Genomic DNA, 19635 nt, shown 5'->3' with positions numbered 1-19635 from the left:
CTATTGCATTTGATTTCTCTGTGTTTTGTTCATACCTCCATGACTCTATTGAGCTTCAAAGAGTACAGTATATTTTTTCTTATTTATTTGCTTATTTGAAAGTTTGACAGAGGGGGAGAGATGCAGTTATTGAGAGAAAGAAAAGGGAAATGATGAGAGGGAAGGGGGGATGGAGGAAGGGAGGGAGAGAGAGACAGAGACAGACCTTCCATCGTCTGGTTTACTTACAGAATAACTATGTTAAATATATGTTAAATAACTGTATAAATACATTATATGTTATATGTAGGTTTCAGGACTCAGCTATTTGGAACCTCTTCTGCTTTTCCAGGCATGTTAGAGGGAAACTGAATGAGAAATTAAAACTCATATAGGTTACCAACACCCCAGGCAGCAGCTTAACTCCCCATGCTACAATCCTGGCTCATAAAGAATAAACATAGAGAAATGAAATAGTAACTGAATTGATCATACAGCTGAGGACCTAACACAGAATGAAACATAGCAAAATCAAGATAGAGAAAATTAAATGAGAGTTCAAATTCAGGCCGGGGGAATAGGAAAAGCCAACACAGGCCAGGTAGAATTCCTGAGGAAGCACACAGAGAAAATAGGAGAGAAGCAATATTCAGAACTTTCCAGAACTTAAGAATGAAATGACAACACTGAATCTTCAGTACATTGCTCAGAACCATAATATTGAAACTACAGAACATGAGAAGAAGAAAATTACAGTAGTGATGGAGATGCGACTATGTGACCTGCTGTGCTGCAACACTAGCCCCATTTATTTTTAGAGTGAACAGAGCTAAACTGATTGAATTGCAGGGAAGCAGTGGGTAAGCAGGCCAGTTAGGAGCTGAATAGTGCTGCCATTATCTCTTCAATTCCTCTCTCTGTGAAGCCACAATTTTTGTGATATTATTCTCCTGTTTTTTCTCTTAAGCTCCGCCAGCTCATTTCACGTATGCTTCCTGAAGCCTTTTCTTCCTATGGATTTAGAAGGACTGGTGTCTACATGTGTATGAAAGAATGGAAGAAATCTTTTCAAGTTTTAAAAACTCCATCCCATTCCCATTGTTCCTGTGATCTTTCTGATATGCAGCCATCTACATTTCATAGGTCACATTCATTTTACTCCTGTTCTTGTCCTTTGTCCTGGACTTGGATGATTTAGAAGATGTTGCCTCTGAGTGCATTCTTACTGACACTTTGCCCTGTAGCAGGATTCTGATCCAGATGAGGAGAAGTCACACTGGTTTTCCATGCATCTCCATGTGATAGCATTTGCTAGTAAACAAAGAGGTGATTTTTTTTTTTTTTTAACCTTTGGCTTAATTTCCCCTACTCACCAATTTAGGAAATTTGGCAACTAGGGATTGCATGTTGTTCCAAGTTTTGTCTCCTTGCACCTGTTTCTGAGAGAAATGGCATGTCCATGCAAGGCTAGTTGAACTCCTGTTCCCCAATCATGTTGTCTAAAGATGTTCAGAATGCTGCTTAGGCAGCTTTCCAAAGGAGACAGTGTTGTCTTGTCTCGTGTGTTTTGGGTATCCAGTCTATAGTGTGATGGCTGGATCATATGACACGTCTAGTTTTAGTTTTTTTTTTTCTTCTTTTTTAAGAAAACTTTTTTTTCAGCAGTGGCTGAACCAGTCTCTATTCCCACCAACAGTGAACGGCAGTTTTCGTTTCTCTGCGTCCTCACCAGCGTGTGTTACTTTCTCGCTTTTGGACAATAGTCATTCTGACAGGGCTGAGGGGATGCCTCACTGTGATTTTGATTTTTTTGATGGCTAGTGATCCTGAGAATTTTTTCATATATTAAGCATTTATATTTCTTTGGAGAACTTAGCTGGGTCACTTGTTGACATATTCTAGATATTAGTTTTCTGTCAGGTCAGTAGTAATTTAAACTGGAAACCAACTTCTTGCCAGCTCACACTGTAGCACATGTTTTTCTTCCAGTTCCATGTGTAACACTTTATTTTAGCTCCTTTTCTCAGTGGTAGTGGAGAAATGGTAAACAGAAAATTATCTTTTTTCTTAATGAAAGGAAAAAAATTACACTCCACCTTATTTTAATGGCATATGCTTCATAGCATTCATATTGTCTTTCAACGGTGTAGCACAGTTCTTAAGAATTGCCATAACTGGGTCAGTGCTGTGGAATAGTAGGCTATGATTCCACCTAGACTCAAGTCCCAGCTGCCCCTCTTCCAATCCAGCTCCTTGCTTATTGCCTGGGAAACTAAGGCCTTGAGCCGTCCTCCATGGGAGACCTAGAAGAAACGCCTGGCTCCTGGCTACAGATAGGCTCAGTTCTGACCACTGCAGTCATTTGGTGAGTGAACCAGCAGATGGAAGATCTCTCTCTGTGTCTCTCCTTTTCTGTCTCTTTGCTTTTCAAATAAAAATTAAGATAAATATTTTAAAAAGAGGAGGATTTAAAAAAGCTTGTGGCAAAATCAAGTTGAAACTTAAGTTTATTTTAAAAAATAATTTCCATATATTATACAGGTTCTTCAGAGATTTTAATGTCATGTTACATGAAGGAATAAGAAACTTAACCAACATTTTTAAAAAACTTTACAATTATGTGATTCATATAGTTAAAATCATCCATCCATTAACAATTTAAAGACATAAGGGGTCTAAGGCTAATAGATTTGTAAAACATACAGAGGTAAAATTTGTTTCAAGTGTTCTGTATTCTGTATTTCACAGTTACACATACTGCTTTTGAAATTCTGCATCAAGTTATATTGAGGTTCAGCAGTTTTTATCATATAGTTCAAGTTCAGAAATGTTTCACTCAACTATTTGTAAGCAGCTCACATTAGAACCACAACTTAAATCAATTATAACTCAGTCATTATTGCCAGTTGATGTAAATGCTCAGGGAACAAATGTGTAACAGGTGCACTTCATTCTGGCTAGTGCTTCAGTCTTTTAAAAAAGTTTCTTCCAATTTTTCTGTATTTCTACAAAGCAAGCAAACTTCATGTTCTGCACATTTTAGCTGTAGGAGCATAGTGATACCCCCAGATCTGCTCTCCCGCCCCCATCAGCCTACACCCCAGGCTCCCTTCTCCTTCCTTTCTTGTTTTTTTCTTGTAACTGTTACAATGATACACTTTCAGCTCATTTTACAATTACAAGCTTGACTCTCCAGCAAAGAAGGAACTGAACAGATAGGAAGAGTAACAAACTACTGTTTCTCAAGAGTGCAGACAAGGGCCGTAAACTTAGCGCAATCTTCCAATGTCCATCTTGCTCATTCACACTGCATTTTTTCCTTCACTCTGTAGATTAGTTACCACAGATCAGGGAAAACATACAATGTTTGTGTTTTGAGAACTGGCTTATTTCACTCAACCTTAGGTTTCTAGTTGGTGATGCAGATCTTACAGCAAAGGATTCTGGCTCAAAGCACTGTAGAGCTCCACCTTGGTACACTGGCACTTTCAATACGTTGTAGGATTTTATCTTTTATTTTTCATAGGATGTATTTTATTTGAAAGACAGAGTTACAGAGAAATAGAGACTGACAGATAGAGCGTTCGTCCGCTGGTGTTATCTCAAGTGGCTGCAGCCAGGCCAAAGCCAGGAGCTGGTAGCTTCATGTGAGTGTCCCCTGTGGATGCAAGGGCCCAAGGACTTGAGACATATGTTATTGCTTTTCCAGGTACATTATCAGGGAGCTGGACTGAAGAGGAGCAGCTGGAACATGAACCCATACCCATATGGAATGTTGATGCTGCAAGCAGAGGCTTAACATGCTATGCCATGAGGCTATCCCTCCACCCCTTGCACAGTTTGTAGAGATGAAGTGATTTAACTTTTTGAAGAATTAAGATTTTTGAAGAAGTCCATTCTGTTGCAACACATGTGCACTCTGGGTTAACAAAGGGGGTTATTATTATTAGTTTTGTAAGCAGCGATATGTTTACCTATGAAGGCAAATCTGGTTCACAGTATTGAGCTCCATTTCAGTTTGACAAATTTGTCTGGAATACCTGTTGACATCTTCCCAAAGGAAATACTTTTTAAGATGGAAAGGTGCTCTTTCTCTCTCTCCTTGACATCCACCATATTTTGTGTGTTTGTGTGTGTTTACCAAGCGAATAATATTAGAAACAATGCTGGTAGTGATGATAGTAGTCAGTTTTGGGGCTGTCATCAGGAAGTTGTCTCTCAGCCAGGAAACATGCTGACAGTCCTGTCTTAAGTTATCTGTTTTGAAATTAAATGTCTAATACTCTGGCTTCACTGATCTCTAACATGTTTGGTCATACTGAGGAAGAATCTATGTCCTTGTATTGTTTTGTTTTATTTTTTAAATGGGGTCTTTGTTTTTTTTTTAAGATTTACAGATAAGAAAGAGAGAGAAAGATCTTCCATCCACTGGTTCATTCCCCAGGTGGTTACAATGGCTGGAGCTAAGCTGATCTGAAGCCACAAACCAGGAGTGTCTTTTGGGTCTCCTGTGTGGTTGCAGGGTTCCAAGGCTTTTGGGCCATCCTCGACTGCTTTCTCAGGCCACAGGCAGGGAGGTGGATGGGAAGTGGAGTGGCCAGGACAGGAGCCAGTGCCCATATGGAATCCCTGCACATGAAAGGCAAGGATTTAGCCACTAGGCTATTGTGCTGGGCCCAGGCAGGTAGACTTTAAAAGAGGATGATTTGGGCTGCTGGTTCTGCAAGGCTAAGGTCACAAGCCCCATCTGACCATGGCCTTCCTGCTAGTAGAGTCCCCAGGCAGTGCAGAGCATTATATGGCAAGAAACAGGAGTAAGTGTGTGTGTTTATCTGTCTAGATCTGCTTTCTCTCACTCTTTGTAAGACCACTGGGATTCAGTCATGGGCTCACCTTAATGGCCTAATCTAATCTGAATACTTTGCAGAGGTCCTACCTCTAAACACCATAGGCAGATTCAGTTTCCAGTATCTTAATACTAGTAACATAAGGCTTGGGGGTTAAACTCCTGCAGGAGGTTGGGGGACCACATCCTATTCAGAGCACATACAACCAACAAGCAGGTTCTAAACCATCCTGGACTGAGTGGGACTGCAGAGTGTGCATTTCCCTTGCATGAGATTCTCCATCTGCTTCTCCGTTTGAGTTCTGGCAACCTTGACCTACATTGACTTCCACTGGCTTTTTTTTTTTTTTTTTTTTGGCAGATGCTTCATGTATTCTTTTATTTAGGAAGCAGACCCTTCCCAATTGGTGCAACTCCTGATGGAGGCCTGGGTGCTCTCCCGGGGTGGGTGAAGCCAGAGCAGTGCCATCCTATAGCCTCTTCCTGAGAGCCCGGGAAGGGGCAGTCCTGGCCACAGCAACAGCTTCCACCCAGTGCGGCAGTGCAGTTGTTGTTTCCACTGGCTTTTTTTTTTTTTTTTTGACCTACATTGACTTCCAAAGTGATGGTATCAGGATGTCTTATGAAGTAAGTGCCAGAGGAAGCAGAAGATTAAGAATTTTCTTTTGATATTTTGAAGGAAATCCTAGTCAATCTTACGTTAGGTCTCAAGGTTTTCTGGTTAATGCATTTTTTTTTTTTTTTGGCAAGCATATAACCCTGCCAATTTTCTGCGACTCTTACACCTCAATTTTCTCATCTAAGTAAATTAGCTAATTCTTGTCTTTTTCATGATTTGAATAGGGATGATTCTAAATTAATATGCAGACTGACTTGTTTAAGCAAGCTCTTTTCAAAAAAAGTATGCATCTCCTATTTTATAAAAAAAAATAATATCAGACATGGTTTAACGCTTTGAAATGCTTTTTTGTCTTTATGAAACATGTTGTATGCCAGGGCTAACACTGTGCCAGTGTGGATAAAGCTACCACTTGTGCTGCTGGCATCCCTCTGTGGGTGCTGGTTTGAGTGCTAGCTGCTCCACTTCCAATCAAGTTCTCTGCTAATGGCCTGGGGAAGCAGTAGAGGATGGTCCAAGCACTTGGGAACTTGTTACAGAGGCAGGAGACCTAATCAAGGTTCTTGTCTTCATCTGGCCCAGTCCTGGACAGTACAGCCATCTGGGGAGTGAACCAGTGGATGATTTGTGTGTGTGTAAAGATGACTTTCAAATAAATAAATAAGTAAAAAGATACCTAATGCTAATAAAAAGTGAAAAAAAAAATCCACCAGCCCAGAGGAAAGTGCAAATGAAAGCTAAAGTGAGACATTATTGCAGTCTGCCTGAAATACTAATTGTATTGGATTGGTTATAGTGCTTGTTACGTTTGAGTAACTTTAGATTCCAAATGTTGCTGGTAGGATCCCCACGGGATAGATACCATGGGAAACTGGTATTGTCTCTTAAATCTGAGCATATTATACATTCCAGAATTTTGACTAATAAGTATATAGTCAACAGAAATGCATATATATGTGCATAAAAATTTATGCTAGTTTTATTCATATTGACTTAAATTGAAACACAACGTCTATTCACAGAAAATAGGGTAGTTAAGCAAATTGTGCTATATTTATACAACTATCTAGTTTAAGATACTGGGATTTTTTTAGACCTAATATGTTGGATTATGTTAATAATTTACCTAATGTTGCATTTTTGGGCTTTCTGTATTGGCTGAATAGGTGTTATTCATACTTTTCAGACTGAAAAAGATTTTGGCTTCATTTTTTTTTCTTTAGGTTAGGTTTGCAATTCTTGAAGTTCTTATTTTTTTAACATCTTTTTTTTTATAGTAACTTAAATCTTTCCTGTGTGACTATGAACTTGTAGACTTTAGCTTAAGTTAGAATCTCACTATTCCAAAATTCCATTTTCAACAAAGAAGCACTGAAATTCTTTATCAAACTGACATGAATTATATTTCTCACATTAGTATTAAGCCATCAAAGTTCAGAAATTACTCTCTCTCCCATCCCAGAGTGATTTATTCACTAAAAGAACAGACTGAGAAAATCTAATGCGCTTCATGATATTATCATAATTAATACATAGAAAATGGCCTGGAAATGTTATTTTAAAAATTTTTAATAATGATTGCATGATTGTTCAGGGTGGGAAGGATTGAGGTTTAGGGAAATTTCGGTGAATTAATTGTTTCCAAATTTGCTATTTCTTCTTATTGTTTCTGGGGGAAGGGGAGAGACAAAGGGGGAAATCATTCATGAATTTCCACATGTCCCAGTACCCAGGGATGAGGAACCGCCACCTCATATCAACCCAGTCTCAATGTGTACATATTCCAAGGGTTTTGTCCAGGTGGCTCGGACAGTTCTGAAATGCTGCCGATTTCACTGATCTGAGGATGATGTCACCTTCCCAATGTCCATTGGCTCCATTCACCAAGGTTTTTTTGCTGTCATCATTTGTTTGGAGTAGTTGTCCAGTTAGTTCTGTTCTGTTCTGCTATAGAACCAAATGTGTTGCCATATTCTCCTTTTACAACAGGGCCTGTGTCTACTGCTCCACCTTTTTCATTAAGTAGGACATGTTCTTGCAGGCGAGTCCAAGTACCTGGGCCAGGTGTCCCAAGCATCACTGGATCTACCTCCCCTGGGGCTCACAAATCTGACATCCTCCTAGTAGCTGGGCCCCAGGACTCGGGACAGGAGAACCAAGCTCCCGTCGAATCCCCCATCCCCTGGTTTCACGAAACCAACACCCACCTATAAGGCGGGCCCCAGGATCTGGGCCAATTGACCCACACCCACTGGTTCCCCTGTCCCGGGGGCTCAGGAACCCATGACCTACCACACAGGTGGGCCCCATGACCTGAGCCAAGCTACCCAAGCCTGATCAGATCCCCCGTCCCTGCGACTCATGTACCTGGCTCCCACTAGGCCCAGACTGGCATGACTCGCTTCACCTCAGTATCCACAGTCTTATGCACAGAGTGGCTTAGTCTAGTCTGCCCACTGTTCCAGCTCCTGTTGGTGGGTGCTGCAGCCTAGCTCAGCCCAGCCTGATTGCGCTCCTGGTCCTAATATGAACTGGCTGGTGTTGTGGCCCAATCTGGCTCCTCCTGCCTCCTGCCCTGGTTCTCAGATCTTCCAATGGGTGTTACGTGCTGGCCCAGACTGGTCTGTCCCCAGACCTGACCCACAAGTATGCCGGCAGGTACTGTAACCTGACATGGTCTGGGCTGCTCCTTGCCTTCTTTTGCTCACCTGCAGGGGCTGTGTCCCAATGAAGGAGTTTCCCAAGCTCCTCCATTGAGTCTCCTCTCAGTGGCTGTTCTTGTACACACCAGTGGGTCATTAGGCCAGGTTGACTTTGTCTACCTCCTGTCCTGACAAGAACAGTGGCCTTGCTCAGCCAGTCACACTCATTCTGGTTATTGTTGTTAGTTGTTGCAGCTCAGCACTACTTCGTCCATGCCCAGACACAGCTTTCACTCAGTTCAGCGGGAGTCAAGACCTAGTCTAGCCTGTTCTAAACCCAAACTGGCTCTCACGAGTACCAGTGGGGGCTGGAGTCAAGCCCAATCTGTCACTCCACAGTTTCAGTGCATACCCGTGCTGATGCAGTCTGTAGCCCTATACAGCCACGCTTGCTGCCCTCAATCTTACTCTCATTCTCAGCAGTGGGAACCCCAATCAGCTGGGGCACCTCCTTATCTCCCCAGCAAGGCCTGTCCCCATCCACAGTTCTTCCGTGAGCCAGCAGAGATTGAGTTCCACAGGGTGAGCCCACTTTGCCCTCACAGATTCTGCTATCAGTCCCACTTCTCTCACTCTTGTTCTCCCCTCCAAACCACTTTGGTGTTGGTCCCCTACTTATACAAACATGTCGTAGACGTATCTATGAAAGTCCTTCAGCTGTAATTTCTAGCCTAGGCATAAAAACCACAGGTCATCTCCCACTGCCACCTGTGCAATCCCATCATCCTCCCATGTAAATCAAACCCTCTAACCATGAGGGTGAGCCCTGAGGCGGCCTGAGGGGCTTCTCCCAGCACATTTGATGCTCTGGCTGCCTGGCTACAGGCACCCATGTAGGTCAAAAAACCTAACCTCCAGTATTAGGTGGTCCTGGAGGCCTGCTGAGCTTCGCTCTCCACCAGGGATGTGGTGTGCTCAGCTATATGTACCTGTGCCAGGTTTGAAAAGCCTCTAAGCAAGGGGTCTTGAAGGTTTACCAAACATGTCCCTCCCCTAGGGCAGCATCCAGCTGTGCCAGGTCTAATTATATACCTTGGATTGCTTTTGCTGGTTTTAGCTCTAATATTCTTTGTATGGAAAAATACTTCCATAGTATTTCATCTTATGTTTGTATATTTTCTATTTTGCTTTAATGAGTCATTTACCTATGAAGGTGGTTTTATATTATTTAAAAATTTTTTGAAAGATTTATTTATTTTTATTGGAAAGGCAGATAAATGGAGAGAAGGAGAGACAGAGAGGAAGATCTTCTGTCCACTGACTCACTTCCCAAGTGACCGCAGCAGATGGAGCTGTGCTGATCTGAAGCCAGGAGCCAAGAGCCTCCTCCAGGTCTTTCATGTGGATGCAAGGTCCCAAGGTTTTGGGGCATCCTTGACTGCTTTCCCAGGCCACAAGCAAGGAGCTGGATGGGAAGCAGGACTGCTGGGATTAGAACCGGTGCCCATATGGAATCCCAGCACGAGCAAGGTGAGGACTTTAGCCACTAAGCTACTGTGCCAGGCCCAGAAGATTTTTTTTTTAAATAATATGCTTTGGGTGAGTTAAATTGAAATAACTTGCATTTTTTGTTACAGTAAGTTCAAATGAATATGCATAATTATATGAGTAACAATATGTTAATCTACTCTCAACAATTTATTGGTGCTTTTATTACAAAATTACTTTATTTGAATGGCAGTTACAGAGAGAGGGAATAATAGAGGGGTCAATCTTTGTTTGTTCCCCACGTGTCCATAATGATCACAGCAGATGTAGAATGACTGCAGGAGATTCTGCTGGGTCTCCCATGTGAGTGCAGAGGCCTTAGCACATAGGCCACTTTCTGATGCTTTTCCCAGGTAATAGCATGGCCCTGGACCAAAAGTAGAGCAGCTGAAATAGGACTGGCACCCATGGGATATGCTGGCTTTACCTGCTACACCACAATGCCAACCTGCCAGCCTCATTGCCCAGTTTTATATGAAGTTCTGAGATAGTATATATATATATATATATATATATATATATATATATATATATATATATATATTATATAGTATACATATTTAGATATGTATACTATATATTTAAAGTGATTTATTTTTATTGGAAAGGCAGATTTACAGAAGAATAGACAGAAAGATCTTTCATCTGCTGGGGTTACTTCCCAAATGGTCGCAATGGCTGGAGCTGAGCCAATCCAAAGCCAGAAGCCAGGAGCTTCTTCCAGGCCTCTCAAGTGGGTAAAGGGTCTCAAGGCTTTGGGCCTTTTTCTATTGCTTCCCAGGATACAAGCAGGGAGCTGGTTGGGAAGTAGAGCAGCTGAGACAGAAACTGGCACCTATATAGGATCTTGATGCTTGGAGGGGGAGGATTAGCTAATTGATTCATTTCACAGGGTCTAATACTATTATATTTCAATAAACTTGTGTTCAGGAAATAATTAGGGAGGTGGCATTGTGGAGTAGCAAGTACAGCCACCATCTGTGATGCTAGCATCCCATATGGGCACCAGTTTGTGTTCCCGCTGCTCAATCCAGCTTTACACCCAGCTCCCTTCTAATAGCCTGGCGACAGCAGAGGAAGGTGGCCCAAGTGCTTGGGCCTCTACATTGGGATGGAATCTCCTGGTTCTTGGTTTGGGCCTGGCTTAGCATTGGCTGTTGTAGCCATCTGGGCCTTGAACCAGCAGAGGAGATTGTTTTTCTCTCTTTGCCTCTCCAACTTTTTCGAATGAGTACATTTGTAGAAAAATTAAAAATAAAGTAAGAGCAGTATTTCTTAGTGATATCTGGGCTGATTACTGTTCAGAATTCATAGCTTCTCCAGAATTGTAGATATTGTTTTGTCTGTGTAGTAGCCAAGTTTATGGAGCTTTCTGTAGGGTCAAGTTGCCCAGCAGGTTTACTGAACACGTGAGGTGTTGTGTTGCCCTGTGGGTTATGTATATGCTCAGGCTTTGAGTTCCCTTAGCTCTCAGGGGCTGCATGGTGCCTGAGTAGCCTCCTATGCCTTCCACAGAAGGCACCAGGCGCTGCCTTCTGTGTGACTTGACTCTATTTTCTGTTTCTGCTGTGCATTGCCCCTTCACCCTCCACTCTCGTCCTTTTCTGAGAAGACTCCCATTTCCATTGCACAGGCTTCTTTTTCCAGGCAGCCTTGGAGTTGCTGAGGTGGCATCAGGGTGCCCATCAAGTAGGTACTCTCTGGCAGCTCAGATCCCCTTATAGACAAAACTAGCAATCTGTTGAACAACCAAGCATTAAGCTGTGAAAAAAGAATGGATAAAGTGAACACTACTAATTTTTTCATCAACTCATTACAAACAAGGACTAAGCAGTGGAACCTTAACAGGATGTGCTACCCTTTTTTTTTCTGAGTGAACTGACACAGAGGTCTAAGAAAATACTGGTAAAGTTTGAACATTGGGCTTGTGTATATTTGCTTCTAGAAAAACAAAGGCATGATATGTTTATCCTGAGAGGTGAAGAAATGTATGTGCAAATGGTAGCTGGTGTGGTTAGTAGCAAGTATTGAAGAAGACTGATAACATCTTGGTTCTTTCCCAACTACGCTACTTTATTGCCATATGACTTCAGGCCAGCTTTCTTAACCTCACTGAGCCTGTGTTCTTCTCCCCAAATAACATAATATCTAACATATCCACTGGTTCACTACCCAACCACCAGGATTGGCCCAAGCCAAAGCCAGGAGCCTGGGACTCAGTTCAGGGCTTTCATGCAGGTGGCAGGGACCCAGGCATTTGAGCCATGGAGTAGTACCTCCAGATTGCACATTGGTGGGAAGCTGGATCACAAATGGAGGGACAGGAACCTGAAACAGGCACTGTGATGTGAGATGTGGGTAGCCTAAGCTGTGATATACCTTCTGAATCCATCACTGGCCTCTTGAAAACCTTACAGGGCATTCCTGTGATGTAAAAGATTGATCTTAAGAGGAAAAAGTTAAAGCTTTTGAGTTTTGTGGGAAATTTGGGCCAAATGATTAAGGAAAGATTACAATCACTACAGTGTTTTCTTTTTAAATTTTAATTACAAAGCATAAGTTCTGTATTGTGTATATTAAAATAATGTTTGTTCACAAATATACAAAATTGTTTATTTAAAAATTTCTTTAGATGGCATACAGGAACATTTTCCCCTCAGCAGAAATCTTATCATATTTATAATGGAAATTTTTATTTAAGAGAATTTTTCTTTGTATCACACAATTTGGAATAAATATGTTACTTAATGGATCATGGCACTATCTAATTTTTATGTAATCTACATTCAATTATGTAAGTGAAAAAATTCAATTTTCTAAGCACATTTTATCAACTTAAATTTCTTCAGTTGACTTAGCTTCAGAGAACATTACTTATTTATTAAAAAAGACTTATTGATTGATTTGAAAGATAGAGATACAGAGAGAGGGAGTGACAGAGAAAGACATTACTTAACAAATGATTGCAATAGCCAGAGCTAAGCTGTTCTGAAGCCAGGAGCCAGGAGTCTTATCTGGTTCTCCTGTGTGGTGTAGGTACCTAAGGAGTTGGGCCATCCTCTGCTGCTTTCCCAGGCACATTATCAGGGAACTGGATCAGAAGTGGAGCAGCTAGGAATCAAGCTAGTGTTCAAATGGAATGCTGGCACTACACAGGTTGCAGGTTTACTTATTTGCCACAGTGTCAGCCCTGAGATCATGTACTTATAGTCACTACATTTAGTCAATAGTTACAACATGGAGCAAGCAAATAAGTGAGATTCTATTCTATGTGTTGTTTTCTTAAAAAAAAAAAAACACTGAGAGGGAAAGGGAGAGGGAGAGAAACAGATGGAGAAAGAGACGGGAAGAGGGAAAATGGGGGTGGGAGAAGAAGAGAAAGAGTAAGAGTGAGAGAAACAGGGGAGGGAAAGAAAGAGGGAGGGGAGAAAGTGGGAGAGGAAGACAGGAAGAGAGCTGGAGAAAGAGGGGGAAGGAGAGGAGGAAGGAGAGGGGGAGGGGGAGAGATCCCGCATCTGCTGACTCACTTCTCAAATGTCCACAAGCACTGGAGTCAAAGCTGGGAGCTGAGAATGTAATCCAAGACTCCCATGTGAGTGGCATTAAGCAAGTTAGTTGAGCTATCAGCTGTCAGCAATGGCCTTGGAGGGTCTGATTATTAGCAGGAAGCTGGGGTCAGCAGCCAGAGCTTGGAATTGAGCTCAGGTATCCTGATGTGGGTAAAATAGCCAATGGGCTAACTGCCTGCTCACCTACATGCTATTTCTATCGTTTCTACTTCTATTGTTTCTTTCCTCCATCCTAATTCAAAAGCAAAATTTTTACTTTCAATTCACTAAGTTGTGAACAAATACAAAACAGTGGATATTATTCTCAGACAGCACAGAGCCAACATCCATTGATTTCATTAAGCAAGTATCTTTTTCAATGGTGAGCTCTATTTTATTTACATCTTTTAATACAAATAGAAAACCATTAGTTATCTTGTAATTTACTCAGTACTTAAAAACACAGGGTCTCTAGCAGACAAAATAGTTAAGGGAATGCCTGACAATAATAAATGTAGGACAGAGTCATTACATAAAATTCACGTCTGTCTCATTGTGCTTTAGTTCTTATTATAAGGGGTCTGAGGTTGACTCTCCTACCTCTACCAAGGTTTTTGTATTAAAATTTAATCCCCCTGGTGAGGTATTAAGAGGGCAGACTCTTAGAGGTGGGGCCTTTGGGAGGTGATTAGGATTAGATTGGTCATCACGATGCAGTGCTTATGGCTGAAACCTGGTGACTTGGTTAGATGAGGGACCAGAGAAGCTGCACACGTGGTATACTGCCTGTCTCTTGCCAGTCTCTGTGCCACCAAGGGACTCTGCCAGCAAGAGGGCCAAGACTAGCTGTAGGCTCTTACCCTTGGTCCAGAACCCCCAGGCAAAGCAAACTTCTTTCTATGATAACATTCTCCAATTTTGGTATTTCATTATAGTAATAGGCATAGACTAATATAGTGCCATAAAAATTAAACTTACTAAATTTCTGCAAGGTCACTCCTTTGCTACAGGGCTTACCTGGCTCTCTGAGAAATAGCTTGAAGATGCTCTGTTAGCATTTCTTGAATTTTGAGTACTAAATCTGTCTAAAAAATGAGCTAAGGACTCAAGGCATCCCTCAGATTATTAGAGACAAAGAATGATAGGTCACTCACTAGGGAAATTGATGTTTAAACAGCAAGAGCAAGCAACACTTGTCACTGTTAGCAGTGACAGGGTCCAACGGAGAGATTTAGAGAAATAAAATGAATACTCAAACAGTGCTTACTATGCCAGACTCTTCCTTGTTTTTTTGGAGGCCTGGATTGGTTTAATTAAATCCTGACAACACTGATGAAGTTCTACCTTACTGCAGAGAGCACTAATCACCTTTAACAAGCTCCATGGTGCTCTTGCTAAACAAGTCAATCCAAAATTTATCTATGTGAAGATTAGGATAGATTAATAGTAATCACCTATGCCAGCTGGGTGCTTCTGTATGTTGACTTCAGACTTTTAAACACTTCACCCTCAGTTTCTGTGATGCTAACATTTCCCTCGGTTTTAGGGTCAATTTTCCTATCAAACAACCAGTCTTGCCTGAGAAGCACTGTCCATCACTACCCCAGTGAAGCTGTGGAGTTCTCCCCAGACTAGTGGCCAGGGGGAATTAACCTTTGAAACCACGATTGGAGCAGGTGCAAATAAAGATGAACAACAAATGGACTGAGAGACAGAAATCCTGTTTTCACTTCCTTATCTTCTGCTGGCATTGAGCAACATCTTTTTCATAAAGTGAATCTTTGACTTAACATGTTGATCTGGGGCCCGACGGCGTGGCCTAGTGGCTAAAGTCCTCGCCTTGAACGCCCCAGGATGCCATATGGGCACCGGTTCTAATCCCGGCAGCTCCACTTCCCATCCAGCTCCCTGCTTGTGGCCTGGGAAAGCAGTGGAGGATGGCCCAAGGTCTTGGGACCCTGCACCCGCATGGGAGACCTGGAAGAGGTTCCTGGTTCCCGGCTTCGGATCGGTGCAGCACCGGCCGTTGCGGCTCACTTGGGGAGTGAATCATGTCTCTCCTCCTCTCTGTATATCTGACTTTGTAATAAAAATAAATATTAAAAAAAGCATGTTGATCTGCATTGCATTTTCAAATGCCCTGATGCCTCTAAAACGACAGAATAATGCTTGCCTTTCACACGAACAGTACCCTAACAGAAAAACTGAGTAACTTGTAAACACTCTAACACACATTTTTAAACGATCATTCAGAATGTGGCGACTCCATTCCAGTGAACCCATGGATGAGTTTATTGATTAGTCTGGGATTAAATGAGATAACTAAAAGGCTAGTCAGGGGTATCACACCCATGGGTTCGGGGCTAAGGCACCAGGCTCGGTGCGGTGGCTGCTTAAGGCACTGACAGACAATACATGGCCTGGACTGACAGGCTCAGCCTCCACAGCGCGACCTTGGAGACGACCACGGGCCAGAAGGTGCTACCCTTGCTGCTTATCAATTGAGAGCTGAATCTGGAAACCGGCAGCAGCAGGAGGCATCCAGCCGATTCCTGCGGGATTATCCCAAGGAGAAACACCTGCGCTTACACGCACACGTTGGGAAAACGCGGCGTAAGGGTGGACCGGGGCCAATTTAGCTCTCAGAAAAAAGAGCAGACCCTGGCCCAGGAGGCCGACAGTTGGGGGAAGCTCGGCGGCGTTGCACCGGGGCCGTCCCTGTCTCGGCTGAAACCAGGGCCACCGAAGGGCACGCCAGCGTCCACCTTGGGATGCCAAGCAGGTCCTAGCAGACGGATGTGCGCAGGCCCACAGCGCGGCAGGGCTGCTGGTTTTTTAAACGAAGGGGTGGCGGGGCGGATCCGGGTCGGAAATAACACCTTGTTCTCCGCGAGAGCATTTTTGGGCGGAAATCACAGCATCTAAGCCCTTTCCTCGAGGCCCCCAGTTGGCCGCCCCCGGGGCACGGCGCTGGCCTCCCTCGCCTGCCTCCACCCCGGCGGCGCGGCCAGCGCGGGGTCCCTGGCGGGCGGGGGCGGCGGTGACGCAGGAGCCGGCGGTGGGGAGGGGGTTGGCTCGGCGTGGGGCGGCGCGGGCCAATCAGGACGCGCGGTGTTTGGGGCCCGGGGAGGGTGGGGGCCCCAAGGTTTCCTCGGGTCCCGGCGCAGCGCCGCCTGCCGAGTTCCGATCGGCCAGCGGAGTCCGCGGAGGTCTCCGGGCGCGCCCGCTCTTTGGAGATCGGTCGCCCGGTGTGCAAGTCAGACGCGGCTCGGACGGCGGCCGGGCTCCCTCGGCTCTGCGGGCAGCGCTCCGGGCCGGCTGTCGGGTGGCCGCGCGGGGGCGGCGCCGGCGGGGACGCCTCACCCCCGGCCGGCGGCGGCGGCGGCGGCTGCGGTAATGCAGCTGCCGTTGCCGCCCTTGCGGCCGGGCGGGCAGCTGGAGGCGGCAGGAGCCGGAGCCGGAGCCGGAGCCGGAGCACGCTCTCCGCTGGCCGGGACGCCGCCCTGGCCTGCGTTTGGCTCCCGCGGTGGCCGCAGGGCGCCGGGGCCCCGCGCGGCATGAGGAGGAGGTTGCGCGCCCAAGAGCGCCCAGCTCCTTGGCCTCCAGGGCCCCCGGGGGCCCCCGCGCGTCGACTGCACCGGCTGCGGCCCCGGCACCCACGCTAGCCCCGCGCAGGCACGAGGAGCCGCGGCCCAGAGGAGGAGGAGGAAGAGGAGAAGGAGGCGCGGGCCTGCGGGGCGAGCCCGGACCCTCAGCTCCGTGGCTGGGCGAGCTGGACCGCGTCGGGAACGGGGAGCCGGGGGTGCTGCAGTCGGCCGCCCCTCTCCGCAGGGGCGCCGCGGCGCGCAGCCGGAGCCGTTCCCCACCTGCAGCCCCTCCTCCCGCCGCTGCCTGGCGGAGCACTCGCGCGTCCGCGGCCTCCTGAGGACCTCCGCTCCCCAGGCCCCCGGCACCTCCACCCCTCTGCTCCCGCCCTCCCTCGTCCCTCGTCCTTCCGCGCCTTTCCAACCCCGACCCTTCTGCTTCCATTCATTCTGCCTCCCTTAAAAACCCCTTCCGTCCTCGGGCCCCCCTCCCTGGAGCCTCCGTTATTGGCGCAGACCCCGCCACGGTCTCGGGGTTCCGAGCACGTTCATGGAAGTTTAGGGCCTGGACATTGGACCTGAGTCCGGCCGGTGAGCGCAGCGGGAGCTGCTGGCTGGGAAGAGGAAGATGTCCGTACTCAAGCGGGTGATGCGTGTCTCCAATCGCTCCCTCCTCGCCTTCATCTTCTTCTTCTCCCTCTCCTCGTCTTGTCTCTACTTCATCTATGTGGCTCCGGGCATTGGTAAGCACCGAGGCGCATGCAGTCTCACCTCTCGCGGTCTCCCCAAAGGAAATGCAGCTCAGGAGGGATGCGGCTCCTGGGGGTTGGGGGCGCTGTCCACAGGGGCCGGAGGATTCGTGTTTGCTTTGCGGGGTGTGAGACTCTGGGGGTTGGGCAGTGGTGTGCGAGCTTGATTCTTGTACGTGTAACTAACTTAAGGGGTCGCCTTGAGTGGACAGGGCACCGGGAACTGTAACGGCCTGGGACTCCCTGGTTCTGTCTTGAGTGTTTGTGGACAGCCTGGTCCATTTCATATCAAGGCTTTGAGCGTACAGAATTACAGTTGAGCTGGTATGACCCCCAGATGTCATAAGGGGTTAAATTTGGGATGGAGAAGCCAACCGGGAATGTGATTGAGTTGGAGAACGTGTTTGTGCTGGACCACTTTTAGGGAATAGGGTCAGTAAGCATTTGTGCCATAGCCAGGGAATTTCAAGGTGCTGTCTTAGTTGTAACACTGTCCGGCTGTTTTTGTTACTACCTGTTAGGATGAGTCCCAATGTAAGGTAGCGATTAAGAGAACCATTATGTAAGGCTTTGGGAAGTTAACGTTTTAATCTGTTTGTTTGTTTATTTATTTATTTATTTATTTATTTGGCTTTTGATCCAGAATATGCTATTTGTGTGATACATACTTGAGTTGGCTTCTTAAATTAAATATTCGAAGTCCTCACACCTGCCCTCTCTCCCACCTTTGTTGAACTAGAGACCACGTGATACTTTTCTAAGGAATGAAAAACAGGAACTTCAGATGGATCTAAAAATACGATCTATTTCCAGAACTTTTTCCTGGTTCTTATGCACTTTTTTAAACGCGTACTTCTGCTATCGTTTTGTGTTGCACACTGGTAGTGTTTTGAGCTCAAAGAAGTCCCTTGCAGAATGAGAACACCTCCAGTGGTGTAAGAGGGAATGGTTTTGGGGGAAGCGCCTTAGGTCGCACCACTCACTGTGGCTCTCGGCAGGAGCACTGGGAAGAGGTCAGCCTCACCGCATACTGGCCTCTAAAAACCAGCTGGTTTTTCTTTCATTAAATCTTTGCATTCAGATGGACTGTCTCTTTAATAATGATGCTTGAACGCAAAGGATCACAACCTTGATAGATCCCAGGATATAAGTTTTAGAGAATTTGAAGAAGCATGAATGTTTGAACAGTATTTTCCTGTAATGCTGTCATTTCTTTAGGCAAAAACCCCACAAAAAAACACAACAGAGCACCCCCCAAAGCCTATGTTATGAATCACAGTGATAGTTTGGCGGACATGATATTACCCAGGGTGTTCAACAGAACCATTTAAAATATCTTTTGCCATTTTTGGAAAGCTTATCATAAACTCCTCACTGTGTAGCAATTTTTACCTCTGCAAGTTGGGATGCCCAAGAGATGCTGTTTTAGCAGGCATTCAGCTTTGAACGATTTTGGAGAAAAAAAATGTATTTTGTTGCTGTTTTTTTGCATTTAGATAATAATACTTCTGTTTTCTTAGTATTTTGACTAGCATGTTGACAGTGTTATTTGAAAAACTAGCAAAATAGAATTGGAATTGTAGTTTCCACATGAGTTATCCCTTTCTCTTTTGGACAGTGCATTCATATAGTATGGAGTTTTAAAATTCAACTGATGTGAAATACTAGCAAGTTTTCTTATTTGGATGCTTAATGTGTTCCATGGAACAATCACTGATACAGTGTCATAAGAGTTTGGCAACTGCTGTAGGCAGTTATGTTGACATAGTTTCAGCTACTTTGTTTCTGTGGATCTTTAGAACAATTGATTGGGCCAGTGTAATGGCTCAGTTGGCTGATCTCCCGTCTGTAAGCACTAGCATCCTGTATGAGTTCAGGTTCATGTCCTGGCTGCTCCACTTACCATCTGATTCCCTGTTTATGGACTGGAAAAGTAGCAAGGGATGGGCCAAAGTCTGGGAACTGTGCACCCATGTGGGAGACCCAGAGAGAGCTCCTGGTTCATGGCTTTGGATTGGCTCAGCTCAGGCCATTGTGCCATTTAGGGAGTAAACCAGCAAATGGAAGACTTTGCTCTCTTTGTCTCCTTCTCTATGTAAATCTGCCTTTCCAATAAAATA

The 19635-nt window shown here is 44.9% G+C and overlaps 1 protein-coding gene across 3 annotated transcripts in view; it reads left to right on the top strand.

The window, feature by feature from the left end:
- Nucleotides 1-19635, top strand: part of B4GALT6 (beta-1,4-galactosyltransferase 6) — a 189697-nt gene that overhangs the window by 115835 nt on the left and 54227 nt on the right. Inside the window, exon 1 of one of the 3 annotated variants that reach the window (XM_058676770.1) lies at nt 16657-17509. The exons of 1 other annotated variant lie outside the window; for it this stretch is intronic. In XM_058676770.1, coding sequence (XP_058532753.1) covers nt 17395-17509 — 115 coding nt within the window. In that variant the 5' untranslated portion in view covers nt 16657-17394. Of the gene's footprint in view, nt 1-16656; nt 17510-19635 lie in introns of those variants that run through there. One more of the 3 variants, XM_004579592.2, reaches the window with a different exon arrangement.

This window comes from Ochotona princeps, chromosome 18, assembly GCF_030435755.1.
Source record: "Ochotona princeps isolate mOchPri1 chromosome 18, mOchPri1.hap1, whole genome shotgun sequence".
In the NCBI taxonomy this organism is placed as follows: domain Eukaryota; kingdom Metazoa; phylum Chordata; class Mammalia; order Lagomorpha; family Ochotonidae; genus Ochotona; species Ochotona princeps.
This window is presented reverse-complemented; position numbering and strand designations above follow the sequence as displayed.